General features: G+C 30.7%; 3 protein-coding genes across 3 annotated transcripts; 1 reads left to right on the top strand and 2 right to left on the bottom strand.

Moving 5' to 3' along the window:
• Nucleotides 1–242: 242 nt before the first annotated feature.
• On the bottom strand, nucleotides 243–5498 carry LOC124429036 (leukocyte receptor cluster member 8 homolog). The gene is made up of 6 exons (XM_046973849.1): nucleotides 5148–5498; nucleotides 4165–4562; nucleotides 2905–4091; nucleotides 2475–2808; nucleotides 2139–2346; nucleotides 243–1558 (listed from the first exon to the last, which is right to left on the bottom strand). The coding sequence occupies exons 1-6, from the start codon at nucleotides 5291–5293 to the stop codon at nucleotides 1396–1398; spliced, it is 2436 nt and encodes an 811-aa protein (XP_046829805.1). The 5' UTR covers nucleotides 5294–5498; the 3' UTR covers nucleotides 243–1395.
• A 350-nt stretch (nucleotides 5499–5848) lies between these two features.
• LOC124422518 (transmembrane protein 209) lies at nucleotides 5849–8577 on the top strand. The gene is made up of 8 exons (XM_046959057.1): nucleotides 5849–6033; nucleotides 6148–6273; nucleotides 6360–6655; nucleotides 6785–7120; nucleotides 7190–7323; nucleotides 7406–7732; nucleotides 7816–8037; nucleotides 8104–8577. Exons 1-8 carry the CDS (start codon nucleotides 5987–5989, stop codon nucleotides 8230–8232), a joined length of 1617 nt encoding a protein of 538 aa, XP_046815013.1. The 5' UTR covers nucleotides 5849–5986; the 3' UTR covers nucleotides 8233–8577.
• Nucleotides 8472–14688, bottom strand: LOC124422510 (zinc finger protein 26-like). The gene is made up of 3 exons (XM_046959046.1): nucleotides 14292–14688; nucleotides 13534–13867; nucleotides 8472–13396 (listed from the first exon to the last, which is right to left on the bottom strand). Exons 1-3 carry the CDS (start codon nucleotides 14463–14465, stop codon nucleotides 10092–10094), a joined length of 3813 nt encoding a protein of 1270 aa, XP_046815002.1. The 5' UTR covers nucleotides 14466–14688; the 3' UTR covers nucleotides 8472–10091.
• Between the last annotated feature and the right edge of the window lie 132 nt (nucleotides 14689–14820).

Genomic DNA, 14820 nt, shown 5'->3' on the forward strand with positions numbered 1-14820 from the left:
TATCTAACACCCACCCCACCCGACCCGATTTGAAAATCTCACAGATTTTCCTTAATGTTAAGAAAAGTGTTTTAATTTCTTAATCGGGCAACGAACTGACGTATGTTTTACCTCTTTGCACTAAATATTATAAAACTAGAACTTGGTTGGTTCGCAGAAGATAGATATATACAAATGTCCAGCATAAAAAAAATGATATTAAAGTTTATTCTCGCGGATGTAATCTTCTTTTGAGTATTTACTTTTTATTTTTATTTTTATTTATTTACTTTTTTCTTTTTTTTTCCTTTTTTTTTTTTTTTTTTTGCTAAAAAGAAACGGTAGCCTCCATCTCCTCATTGTATCCTATATTGATCTTCTTGCATCGAAAATCTCAATCACCACTCATTTTTGTATGTTTATAGTGCTGATGTCTTCGAAATTTCATGATTTTCTTCTACCTTCCCATAGAGAATATTCCATGAGAAAACACTTGTCAAATTGAAGATATCCATTTATTGATCAGGCACAGAAATAATAGTTCGCCCAGACACATCAGATTAAAATCTTCAGAAATTTGTTCCTCTTCATATAATTCGTAGTTTTATCCTTATAAAAAGTGTGTAGCAAAAAGAATGATTTACTACACGTTTACCAAGAATTCGAAGAATTCATTGGAATACCTGGCACCAGATAATAAGAAGAAAAAATTTGATGGCTTATCTTTTAGCCGAACGATTGGAAATATGGAAGAAGAGAAATTTTTATGAAGAAAATAAGTTTCATGCCCTCTGACTGATTCTTCACAACTTTCGGTTTCATACCGACTTGGATTGAGATATATATATATATATATATATACATATATATATATATATATATACATATATACATATAAGATATTTTTTTGTACAAGTTATAAAACTATTCGATCTTTCTGGCTTTTCTCCTTCTCTCTTTCTCTTTCTCTCTCTCTCTCTCTTTTTTTTTCTTTTTTTTATAATATCCAAACAACCAAACAATCATGACGAATTTTATATCCCCTACTCTCTTATAATTCATAACTCCAGAAGTTTAATCTTTCATGCACACAACAATAATGCACAAATTCCTCGAAGAATGTTTCAAGTAGTAAAACTTTGCTTGAGCTATAAACCATTCCCAATCGATGACAATGATTGGAAATTATTTAGAATTGGTTTATATCATCTCTTTAAGCAAGAAAAATGTAATGAACCCGTATCAACTTTGGAATATATGCATATGCATATGGATGTGCAAGTAAGAAGTTACACATGCATATTATGTCAAATCAGGAAACATATGCATATACATATGTATGCACATAGAAAGTGCTTTTCGATTTAATTATTGCCATTTACGATTTATAGTGAAGTAGGCAAGAGAGACATTTTTTTACCAACCACCTAGACAACCATTGCTTGTTTTACAGTCGATTAGACGCCGTTCAGGATCAGCATAAACCAATGTAAATTCACTGACAAATTCATAGAACTTGTCCAAAGATTCAAAGGCCAATTCTGCTACGATGAAATCAACCGCCAAATTTTGCCGGTAGCTAAACAGTAGAAGAAATACATACGTTAGACGAATAAATATACATATATATATATATATATACATATACGTATGTATGCATGTATTTACAGATACACACATGTATGTATATATAAAACAATATAAAATATGAATAATAAATATATATATATAAAAAAAAAAAAAATTCAACTTTCAGCTGCAGTACCCTGTAACAGAAATCTTCATAATTATAATTTCACTTTCTATCTTTCTACCTATCTATTTTTTAATTATGTTTACCTATATCATTAAATCTGTGTATTTTATATAATTTATATATATATATATATATACATAAAAATAATTTAATATAAATATATGTATATACATTTTTACTGTTATATTGAAGCTTCTACTTTTCAAAAAGTAGTTCAAAAATAATTGAAAAGTACTTGCAATTTCTAACTAAACATTTTTATTTCACAATTTAGTTAGAAATTGTTAGATTAAATATTGAAAATTAGGTAACATATGCATCATATAAAATATAATATCACTATCCTGTTGATTAATATCAAGATATACAATGATAAATAATCTGAAAATAATTTTGTACTTACGATTTTATCATTTGTTTCAAAGCAATCTTGCGTTCTCTAGCAGCGAACCAATCCATAAGAAAAGCGGCCATTCTTGGTGCGCTTCTGTATAATTTGAATAAAGCATGAAAATTACCCAGCCACCAGGCTGAGCGAACTTTCAATGCATGTTTAATGCACTCATCTTTTTTGTCTTCTCCATTAAGTGATGCTAAAATCGTCGTCAAATCTGTAATAATAAAAAAAATAAAAAAAAAAAAAAAAAAAAAAAGAGAGAAAAAAATTATATTAAAAATTTTCATACGTATAGACACATTATGTAACACACATTACTGTTATATGATTCTCTATATTTACCTAAAGTATTTTTTGTAAAGATATAATACAATATACGGTACGCCACAAATTCGCATCGATTTTCACCGCCCACATCTTGATATAACATTCTTAATTGTGTTTGACATTGATTAAATTCTTCATGATCTCCACGTTCTAAAGCTACACGAGCGTGGGTTTCATAAACATGGACAGTAAACGCATCTCTGATACCTTGCACGGTAAGATCTTGACGAATTGATTTTAATTGGTCACAAGCATATCTGTAGTCTTGTTCCACTACCCAACGATTCTTGACATAGGCCAACGAATTTTGAAGAACACTTACCGGTCGAATTGCAGATGGGGCTGGAGCCTAAAAGATTATACAGATGTAATTTTATTCTAACAATAATATTAGCATTTATATCTATAAAGAAATATATATATATATATATTTGAAATGTCTTACCGATGTAAGGCGTAAATATGGTTTTTCTAAGTCCTTGCAAGTTCCAACGATGTGAAGTCCGGTGAAGTCAAACTCAGCGGTCGGATCATCTCTAATGCTAGTGTTGAATGTCCTAGAAATGGGATCGTTAAATCGTGCCGCACGTTGTTGAAGTTTCTCCTTGGATCCTAGTTCATCGCTATTGCCTGTAGCTAAACCAAACTCGGAATAGAAATGTGATTTTGTCTGCTTAGTCTTCTTGGTTTTCTTGTTGTTGTGATTTTGTTTATTTCGCGTTGATTTTTTCGTTTTCAACGATTTGCTGTCATATTCCCGATCGCTAACGTTAGACGAAGAGGATGTGCTACGCCTGTATTTCCGTAAGGGGGGACTACGTGAGTGAGAACGTGACCTCGACCTTGATCTCGACCTCGACCTCGACCTTGACCTCGACCTCGTTTTCGATCTTGATCTTGATCTCGATCTCGACCTCGATCGCGACCTTGATCTTGATCGCCTATGAGTCACAGAGAGACGCGCGCCAAGCCTAGCTCCAAGAGAAGTGGAAAGCCCTGACTTGCGCAAGCCTCCCTGTGTATTTGCCAATGGATTAGCCAAAGGATTATTCAACTTTAATGGCGGCTTCTGAGGCTTTATCGTCATGGTCATACGTTCACTGTGTATACTAGGTAAAGGCTCTTTGTCCCAATCTTTTACCCAAAGCGAGCCATCATTAGCAGCTCGTGTTATTTTCCCTTTGAGTATAATTTCAACCTGATCCTTGTCAACTGCCGTTTTGCACTTTTCGTAACACCTGTTCACGTAATTCTTTAAGCTGTCAGGCCAATCCCCAACTGGATTAGCATTCGTCGTAATAGAGGGAGTACTTCCCACTGGAACACTAGTATTCAGAGATGCACTGACCGTTGTAGTGGCAGGTGTAACAGGATCAGGAGATTCCTCGATAGGTGGAGGGGGAGCAGCTATTTCATGTTGAATAGGAGGTAAGGGTGGTAACTCCACTTTGAGATTAGGTTCCGATACAAAATTTGTTGTTGTATTGTTTCCCTGAAAGTTATTGTTGAATTGTGCCGCTAGATTTTTGTTCCTCTTACGTTTTTTCTTTGCAGCTCCACTGTTGCCTGATTGCGAAAATCCTAATCCAACTTTCTTGTTCTGTAGATTGAAACGAACTTGTCCATTGTATTCTAAAAAGTAGTCTTAACTAATTATATCGATTTTAACATATAAGATTCTTATAATCTTATGAAAACTACTTACGAGAGATGTCATTATGCACTCCATTCCAATTGCCATAGGAAAATGCACCGTAGACAAATCCCGAATGAGGCTGCATCGATGGTTGTACCTGGCTATGTTGCTGAGTAGGTTGTAGAGGTGGTGGTGGTCCAGGAGGTAGAGGAGGAAGATCGGAATCATCGTCTAAAGTCATGGGGGTCCCAGGTACTGGAGGCTGTTGATGAAGTTGCGGTTTTATTTGATTATTTCCCTGCGAATTCTGCTGCTGAAGAGGCTGTTGCTGTTGCTGATGTTGCGGATGCTGTTGCTGCATTTGCTGTGGATTAAAAGCATGCCCATAGGCAGGCATCATCGTGTGATAATAATTAAACATTTGACCTTGATGCGGTACTCCTTGATATCCTGTCCCATATAATTGTCTGTAACAAAAATAAAATCGAATTAATCGTAAAATAAATAATTGGAAAATACAATGCTTTCTGAATAGGAATAAAAAAACAAATAACATGTTCATCCTTTCATTATGAAAAAAAATTAATTAGATCTTTGTGACAAGTCATCTAATTTTTTCTAATTAACAGGTTAATATATTATAATTACATGAATTAATACAACATATATATGTAACCATAAATATATGAAAAACAGGAAGATAAGTTCTTTAATTTTTATACATGTTAAAAATTAAAAACTAAATTGGAAATAAATTACTTTGAAATAAAAAATATTTAAATATTCATTGTTTCATTTATAACTTGCTTAGAATTTCTTCTATCTTATGTATGTTTACATTAAATAAGAAAATATATAAAGAATTGCATCTATGAATAATCAATCTGATATATTATTACTTTTATATATATATATATACATATACGTATATACATATATATATACATATATATATATATATATATAAAACAAAGTCTAATATAAGATTTAATAAATTGCTTAATTAATATATACATATATTTCATATCAATGATTGAAAATATTATTTTTACCCTGGATAAGATGGAAACATAGTATGCATATTATTAGGTGACGGATATTGCCACGCCATATTCGCCATCGAACCCGCTCCTAATTGCTGAGGTTGTTGAAATGGCTGCGGCTTCTTCTGAGACGCTAAAATCTCCCCTTCCGACATACTCGTTAAAAAAAAATATCTCGTAACAATTTCTTGACAAAATCTAACCACACGTATCACTTCTAATAGGAAATATTGATTATTTCGTTAAAACTACGAATATTTTCAATAAATAAATTATTATAAAACGTATGAGCTTCACGAAACACTACGTAATACGACCCATATTTCCTTTCACAATGTATCATCAAACCGGAAACCTAAAGAATATTACTCATCGAACTAGTGGGAACTAACGCGCAGCAATGCTGCCAACCTAATCTGTATACTTAAATGTTTAGTAATAACATAAGAAATTCGACTTTATTTTCTTTGATATATATATATATATATATATATATATATATACACGCATATATATTTCGTTATTAAAATTAAAAGACGTTCTTATTTATTATATATGTATTTATATATAATTAAAATTAAAACAAAATTTATTTATGATTTTTATTTATTTTAATGTCTGATTAATATTTTGGGGAAAAAAAAAAGATAAAGAAAGATACATATCGATTTGCGTAGTATGAGTGAATTTCTATCAGTTGCTACCCCTGATCTGATCAATTTGAAGTTATACGCAAAAAACATGTTATACGGTGTTATACACGTTAAAAACTGTTTAAATTTTTTTATTACATAGTTTGTAGAGTTTCTAAAAATTTGAATTACATATTTTTATAAAATTATTTAAAAATGGGGGATTTTCATTCTCCTATGTCTCATATTTCTCCTAATGCAAGGTATTTCAATTTTAATTTATTCAATTTGAATATTACACTTCGTTATTTTAATTTTTAGATAGTTCGATGAAAAAATATTAACGGATTAATAATTTTTAAATAATTTATTTATAGAATATTAACACCTAAGCCACAAGTTCAACAAACTCTTCATTTAAAACAAATCCAAAATAAAGCAAGAAAAAATATCACATGGTTTTTCATAAATAGTATACTTCTCAGCATCGTTATCTCAGATATGTAAGGTTTAATTTTAATATATAAATAATATGCAATTAATACATAATTATAAATTATTATGTAATCATATATTATTTAAATTATAGATTATATGGAGGTACAGCTTATAAACCATTTTTTTGGATTGAATGGTGCTTAGCATCAATATTTGCTTTAAATGCACTTTACCATATAATACAGTATGTTTGGACAAATTTTCATATACAACCAATTGTACTAAGTCCACGACAAAAACTTTTATTAGGGATATCAAACGATGATCCACTTTTCAAAAGTGAAACTACTTCACAGAAGGCATCAGAATTAAGTACGCCTTTGAATTTATCTTGTATAAGTCTTAATAGACGTATGACACCACTTGGATCCTCGTTAAGTGAAAGCAGTAAGTAAAAAAATTTTAATCGTCTAACAAATATATTGCAATGTTTGTTAATGATATATTATTGTCACAAATACATCTTTATTTGCCATATAGAACAAAAACTATGTGTATAATTATATTTTGTTGAAGAGGATTATTCAATGAATACATTTGGTAAATATGGCAATCTATCATCTCCAAAATTGAAGCTTAGTCCTGATGGATCGATCAACAAATCTTTGAACTCTTCTATGAATAGTACATTTACAAGTGAAAATTTCATTCAAAGCGAAGCTGAATTACAAAAATATTTGAAAGAAGCATCCGTGCAAAGGAAAACCATACTTTCGACAAATATTGATCAACCATCCAACTTGTTGAGTTCATTTTGGACGCATCCTGCTATAAGAAGTCCCAACGAAGTTTCCCCTTCATTGAGAAGATGTGCTTATCAACTTGCTCCTACTATGTTATCTTTTAACATGGGTAAAGTAAGCTGTAATATATCTGTAAAATAAATTATGATTGTTACAATTAATATTGATTTTTATTTAGATAAATCAAAATCTACAAGTCCCGGTGCAGAAGAAGGAAATTCACCAAGAGGTACTTTTGGCATTCCAGACGTTTGGAGAAAATATAGAATCGATTCAAATAAAGTTAATGAATGGACTGCTAATCTCCGCATGGTAAATTTTTTTTTAATATTACTATAATTAGATTAAAAGAAAAAATATGCTACATGTGTCTGTTTTCTGGAAATTATTTTAGTGGATTAGTAAAACTGTGGTCGAAAGAGTTGCTGTAGAGATTGATAACATATGTTCAGCTTTAATTCGTCATGGTTTGAGTGATTCTCAACCAGGACATATTGGTTTGGATAGATTGAGAAAATTGGCACAAGCACAATTTTTAGTGTCTACAATACCAACGCTTCCAACATTAGTACCTTTTTTAGAATTGTCCAATAATCAAGAATATCTAGTGAAAAGAATTAAAACACTTGCTAAAGGAGGTTCTATGAGTGAATTCAAATGGAATAGTGGAGGTTCGCATAATGGCAAGGAATGGGATTCCAGTTTACCAACTGATTCAGCTGTAAGAAATTATTGATTATTTCTTTGTAGAAGTAAGATTAATTTTTGTCAACAAAAAATCCAACATTTATATTTAATTCACAGATAATAATGCATTTAACAGCAACTTATATGGACACACAATTAGAAGCTCCTTTAGATCAACCAGATGCACGTCCTTTTTCATCAAGATATATGGCTCGATCAGGAATGGATTTACCAAGAAATAAAGGTCCCATAATAATGTCTCAATCTGTAAATCCACCACATTATTGTCTAGCATTATCTGGCGACTCTTTGCCAACTGATTACGAAGAAATTCAACGGGTAAATATAATACTCCATATATATATAATATTAATTTAATTTAATTTATACATTTATATTTTTTAGGGTCGAAATAATTTATTTCATACGCTTCTACTTTTTTTGTACATTGTTAAAACTCGTGATCATGGTATGTTAGGACGTGTTAATTTAGGAGCATCAGGTATTAATATCTTATGGGTTATTGATGGTTAAAATGTGTGTATGTGTGTGTGCGCGTGTGGAAAGAAAGAATTTCTACAATTTCACTTAACATAATTTATACAAACCAATTTAATCTTATCTCATTTTGATATCTTTCTATGAATAAAAAATTTTCAAGTATATATCAACATACATATACTAACAAACAATTAACTGATATTTTATAACGTATTTGTGTGTATGTTCTTATATATGGGTATGATGGACAGATAAATAGAGAGAGAGAGAACTACATTGAATGCTACGAACTCTTTATTCACATATACTTACCATTATGTACAAATAAAACAGAAATGACGATTTGTATAATAAAGATATTTCTGGATTATCATTAAATACATTAGCGTGTACTATTTGTTTGTGTTTCTAATTAAACTGACGTCAATAGTGAAAGGACGTAATATACAGGGCTGAGTATTGTTTATTAAATGTATCTACTATTTTTTTTTCCTTTTTTATATATATATATATATACATATATATATGTATATATATAAATGCATATATTTTTTTGTAAGTAAAGCTGAACAGTATTATAAATGCACTAATCATGTACCAAATTTTATAATAATTGTCTTTATCAAATTTGATATCTTTTATAGAGAGAAATTTTTTTTCTGATATCTTATATTTAATTTACTCTTTCTGTTAAGATAATAATTAAGAAAAATAATGGAATTATAATTTTTTTCCTGTCTTTCTCTTTTTTCTCTTTTTTTTTTTCTTTTTTTTTTTAATTTCATATATTTAAATGAAATAACGTTTGATGTACAGACTTTTATAGAACATAAAAAATGATACGTATAACTTAATTCAGTGTGTAACAAATTATTATTATTAATATTATTATTATGAAATTACTCTATAATCAATATAAAACAATATGATTATTTTAAACAATTATTTAACTTCGACATGAAAAAGTCGACGCATCTTCATAAAATAACACATATAATGAATTAAACATTTAAAGAATTATCTATTAAGTTAAATAACTTTATTTTTTTTTTTTTTTTTTATGCATTAAGTAACTTTTATAATAAATATCTGTATTTTAACAGAAATATGAGATACATTTATAATAAATGAAAATATGAAACTGTGATCCTGTTTTCAAACTAGAATTAACTTGTCATTCACATAAAACATCAAGCAGATGAAAATACAACAGATAAAAGGAAAATCCATTTAATAACAATTTACTATGCATGTCTTTTAATTAAAAATATAATTCATATGTAATATATATGATAACAGATAGCACAATTAATTTTTATATTAATTCTTAGACACTTTTTCAATTAAAAATCATGTCATGCTTTTACAATCTATTTCTCTCTCTCAAGTAATATATACTCAGCCCTGTGATACATAATATTTTAATACAGTTATATTTCTCTTAAATCGCCGACTATGCAAGTTGTATAATTTGCACTTTCGTCTTGTAAAAATAAACTTTAGTATAACGTATTATACATAATTATAATTACAATCATATATCACCGCACCAAGTATGCATTAAAAATGGGCCTGTAAGGCTTACTTATTTAATACATGAAAACTTCATGTCTCTATGTATACAGTATACAAGATAGTCTTTTTCTTTGTTTTGAGATTAACAGCTTTGCTAGAAGACAGAACTAGTTAAATTATTTTACTGTTCTTCCTAATAGGAATGAAAAGAAGAGAAATATTATACGAGGAGAGCATCGAGCTCATATTTTCAATCCTTTTTTCATTCGTGCTATAAAATTAGAATGCATTCTAGCAAGATCGTACATCATTAATTTCTTTTTACCTTTCTTCAATGACATTATTTAAATCTTTTGTTAGCATAATCTTTAGACATATTACGACGTTGTAAATATTTTTGTACCCTCGGGTAATATCACTTCATCACCTACATCTGCGAGAGTTACAGTGAGTGGTAAGATAAGTGGCATTAATATTTCTTGATGTTGCATTATTTGTTGTGTAGTTACTGGCTCAGCTTGTCTAGTAATAGTAATGGTCTTAATGTTTGGTGCTTTAACCACCTGTGCTTGAGTTAGAGTCTGTTGTATTCTCTGTGGTGGTTGTTGCGTTTGAACTTCGGTAAGGGTTTGAGTGCGATTCTGATTTTGCGAAAAGTTTTGTTTACATCGTTTGCTATGGGCATAACGGCTACCATTGTTATTAAATCTCCGATCACACGTTGGACATGCATATGGCCTTTGACCAGTATGAATAAAAACATGTTCTTTTAATGACTTTAATCGACGGAAATTTTTTGGGCAATATTTGCAATGATACTTAGCTTCACCGGTATGTGACGTCAAGTGATTAGCAAGAGTATCAGCTCGGGCAAATGCTCTAGAACAATACTGACATATATATGGTCTTTCTTGTGTATGCGTCCTCATATGCATTTTTAGATATGCATTTGTTGTAAAAGGTCTAGAACATACTTCACAAACATATGGCTTTATACCATTGTGTGCTCTTAAATGTGCTATTAAAGTAGTCGATTGGGTGAAACTCTTAGAACAGATTTCACATAAAAATCTTTTTGAACTATCAGTTTCTTTGTTTTTCTTAAATGGCCTATCGTGTTTCGATAAGTGATTCGTAAGCTGTTCTTCTTTAATAAATCGTTTTGTGCATCTTGTACATTTATACGGTTTAATCATATTATGCTTAGCTACATGAATTTTTAAATGTTCTCTTCTATAGAATTTCTTTGGACATATGTCACATAAATATTTCTTACCTTCGTGTACTTGTATATGACGTAATAGACCTTTCCTAGATGTATAATGTTTGTTACATTCTGTACATTCAAGGCCTACTATATCTGTCCTTCTTTTTCTAACAATTTTCTCTCCCTGCTTTCTTTCTTCAGGACGTGGTTCAATATCTCTTAAATCTTCCTCTGTTAATATTCCTTCAGTTACATGTTTAGCTCTATGTTGTCGAAGCATTTCATTATTTTCAAAACTATCACCACAAATATTGCACTTCCTAACTTGATCAGGATTTTTTTCTGAGCATTTATCATAATGAGCTTTTAATTTATCCTTACGATAAAACTTGACATTACATATATCACATTCGAAATTTGGTTCCTCGTGAAGTAATTGATGTCGCAACAGAGACTTTTTCGTACTATATCTTTTTTTACATGTTGCACATTCGTGATTATCCATCGGCCAATCCAAACCACTTTCAAAATCTGAATTATCATCGTCATCGTCTTCGTCCTTTCCTAATTCCATACCACCACCTATCCTTTGTTGTTCCTTTTTTTCTGCTGGCTTTTTAAACTTGTCCAATCTATCCATTTTCTCTGCTTTTTCGTCTTTTACATGTTGCTCCATATGCTTTGTCAGAGTTTGTTTCGAATTACATTTTTTATTGCAAGTGGCGCATTCTAATTCCTTCCTATTATTAGTTTTCTTAAAAGAATTTTCTTGCTTACGATTATGACGAACGTCCATATCGATTATATCATTATTATCATCATCTTCGTCATAATCCTCTAAACCGTCTTCCGTTTTTATTTTATCAATAATCTTTTGTGCAGCTTTAGCTGCCACTCGTTTTATACGTTTATTAGGATCATATTCTTGTCCATGAACGAAAGTCTTATGATTGGTCGCTATCAGATGATTACGTAAAGTCAATTCGTTTCCAAATGTTTTATTGCATTGCGTACATTTATACGTCTTTATTCTTCCATGCTGTTCAGTATGCCTTCGTAAATGATCTTTTCTTGTAAATTGTTGACAACATACTTTACAACTATATTTTGAAGACGTGTGTGTTTCAATGTGCCTCGAAGATTTCTTGTGAGAACACGTTGACGGACAGTGCGGACATTTGGATTCTTTTGTCTCTGCCCACTTTTCTTTATCTTGAACATCGTCAATATTATTCTCAATTTCTGAATCGTCTTCATTATCGCCTTTAATATCTTGTTCTTCATCGTCTTTGTTAATTATATGGTGTTCTATATCTTCTTCTAAATCTTGATCCATTAACATACCTTCTACTACATGTTTTGCACGATGATTTTTTAATTGCTCAACCTCGTCAAACTTTTCATTGCAGACATTACACTTTAAGTTAACGTGTGAAAGTGCGTGCTTTCTTAAACTTCGTCTTGTATAAAATTTTTCAGAACATTTTTCACATTCAAACGTTTCCAAGTGAGATTTCTTTCTTTGTTTTTCTGTTTCGTGATCATCTTTCTCCTCCTCGTTCTCATTATATGCTTCCTCTTGCCTCGCCGTCTTTCTACATGCATAATCCGAATATTGTGAATTACTATGGTTATCAAAACCTAAACTATGTTCGTCTTCGTGAAATGATATTTCAAGGGGCATGGAATCTTCTTTAGCATTTTCTTTTTCTTTTTCATGTTGTTTAAGATGTTTGCTGAATGAAATTATGTATAAATATTCTTTCCCACAATATGGACACTTGTTAGCCCTTTTCCCAGATGGTGGCATTTTTGGGGAAGTATTAGATACCTTTGATGATTTTTCAGGCACCTTTTTAAGAGACAAAGCTCGCCTAATTTCCTCATGTGAATGCATATGTTCCTTCAATACATTCTTAGAAAGAAATTGTTTGTCGCAAAGATAACACATAAAGTAAATCTTTTCTGATCTATCGGCTTGTGCTCTTTTAAGACGAGAACTAAGATTTAAATTTTCGAAATAATTTTCTTCGTCGGAATCTCTGTCACTTGTAAAATTTCGTCGCGATGATTTTCGTTTACTTTTTCTAATTTCAGTCAGAGATAGGTCTTTTTCAACAAGCGTGTCAATATTTGTAAGCGGCATATGTTCTGTATCTATTTTACAATCTTCAAGTATATTTGATTCCGTAAGCGGTTCATTGCATTGCGTTGTATTCTCTTTGGATGGTTTAGATTCTTCAGAAGAAAATTGTTCATTCATAACATAATCCTGTTGCATAATATAATCATGTTCTTCTGCAGGAATCGCATCTGTACAGTTTTCATTAATACCATCTGATTTTAATACTTCTTGATTTTCTGCATTATTCACCAACGTACAAGCATCTTCATCTATTTGATTTGTGTATTTTTCTTGATTATGAGAGTTGTTCATTATACCTTGTTGCTCCAATATTTGTGAATTATTTTCTTCTGAATATATAAAAATGTATTTTAATATATTTTTAATTTCTTATATTTTATTTAAACTTTTTTATTAATATTATAATAATTTTTTTCTCTTATACGAAAACAAATATCATAGCAATGTATATTAAGAGTTAACTTACCTTCTCTTAATTGTTCTCTTTCTACCAATTTTTCAACTTGTAACAATGCCAATTGCTCTTTCAAGAGAGATTTTTCATTTTCTGATCCCTCTGTCAATACTTCAGCGGCATGTTGGTAATGAGATTCTAAATGAATATCATTGATAGCTTCATTTCTATCTACCTCCAAATGTACTTCAACTTCGTTAAAAAATAATTCTTCTTTAATACCATCGAATCTTTCTCTTAATACATTGTCAGCTTGTTCGACTTGAAGTTTAAATTCATATGCAGATTCAAGTTTATCTGCACATTCGTTACAAACGCGAGGAGGTAAGCCATCTCCTGGCAACATCTGTATAAATGTACAAAAATCATGATATAGCTCGATTAAAGATAGCAATGAAATGAAAATGAATTCATTATCATTGTGAAAAAATGAATGTTATTGAATAGCAAAAGATCCATCATACGTGTCAGTCTCAGTCAGAATAGAAAACGATTCTATGAATGAAGCAAAACGAATAGAGTATAAAAAAAAAAATATATATATATATATATGTATAGCCGTATGTCCATATATACATATGTGGGTATGTATATATGTATATATATATATATACATATATACACATGTACACACACAGACACATATATACATGTAATCATCTATAAATTTACTGTACTGATAAGATCGAAACTGTAATAAAATGTATCACATGTATTTGTTTTTATCTTCTTACGTAGAATTTAACCTCTCAAAACTGTTGGTATCTAACCTTAACGTTCGCGAAACTCATCGCTTTAGCCGATAAAGAGGCGACCTCATTTCCCAGAAAAAGATCTCGCATCACCAGATTACCAAGAAGACATATACGACATATCTCCACGGTAGACACAATTTCTTGTTCACTTTGCGGTGGATCCGACGTACTTATTTCTACGGCGTCCATGTTTTGTTTAATGGACCAGGCTTATGCCCACTAACACTCCTGGCTCCACTCCACTAAACTCTCAATTCAACCCAACTTAACTCAACTCAACTTAACTTCCACTTGCCTTTCTCTTTCTCTACCTTTATCCTATTATTTCATACACCTCTTCAAGGTGGAGCAAGTGAACGCAAGGTAGTACACGATGATACATGATAATAGTGCTTCTTCGAAACCTTCGCGCTGTCTTCTCTTTATTTGCGCCGTTCTTTTAACGTTACTAATGCTGCCATCTAGAGAAAAATTATAGAACGACTTTAATAAAAACCACATTGATTTCAAACCATTTCAAACTAAGATTTCGGAATAACCACGT

The sequence above is a fragment of the Vespa crabro genome, chromosome 1, assembly GCF_910589235.1.
Source record: "Vespa crabro chromosome 1, iyVesCrab1.2, whole genome shotgun sequence".
Lineage (NCBI taxonomy): Eukaryota > Metazoa > Arthropoda > Insecta > Hymenoptera > Vespidae > Vespa > Vespa crabro.

Bases quoted from the DNA above. Each gene is read 5' to 3' on its own strand.
- LOC124422518 (XM_046959057.1), top strand. From the start codon at position 5,987: ATGGGGGATTTTCATTCTCCTATGTCTCATATTTCTCCTAATGCAAG. The intron at 7,733-7,815 runs GTAAGAAATTAT...TTTAATTCACAG, and splicing joins GTTTACCAACTGATTCAGCT to ATAATAATGCATTTAACAGC. The intron at 8,038-8,103 runs GTAAATATAATA...TATATTTTTTAG, and splicing joins ATTACGAAGAAATTCAACGG to GGTCGAAATAATTTATTTCA.
- LOC124422510 (XM_046959046.1), bottom strand. From the start codon at position 14,465: ATGGACGCCGTAGAAATAAGTACGTCGGATCCACCGCAAAGTGAACAA. The intron at 13,868-14,291 runs GTTAGATACCAA...ACATTTATACAG, and splicing joins TGAGTTTCGCGAACGTTAAG to ATGTTGCCAGGAGATGGCTT. The intron at 13,397-13,533 runs GTAAGTTAACTC...TTATATATTCAG, and splicing joins AAGAGAACAATTAAGAGAAG to AAGAAAATAATTCACAAATA.
- LOC124429036 (XM_046973849.1), bottom strand. From the start codon at position 5,293: ATGTCGGAAGGGGAGATTTTAGCGTCTCAGAAGAAGCCGCAGCCATTT. The intron at 4,092-4,164 runs GTAAGTAGTTTT...ACTACTTTTTAG, and splicing joins AGTGCATAATGACATCTCTC to AATACAATGGACAAGTTCGT. The intron at 2,347-2,474 runs GTAAATATAGAG...TTATTATTACAG, and splicing joins CTTTACAAAAAATACTTTAG to ATTTGACGACGATTTTAGCA.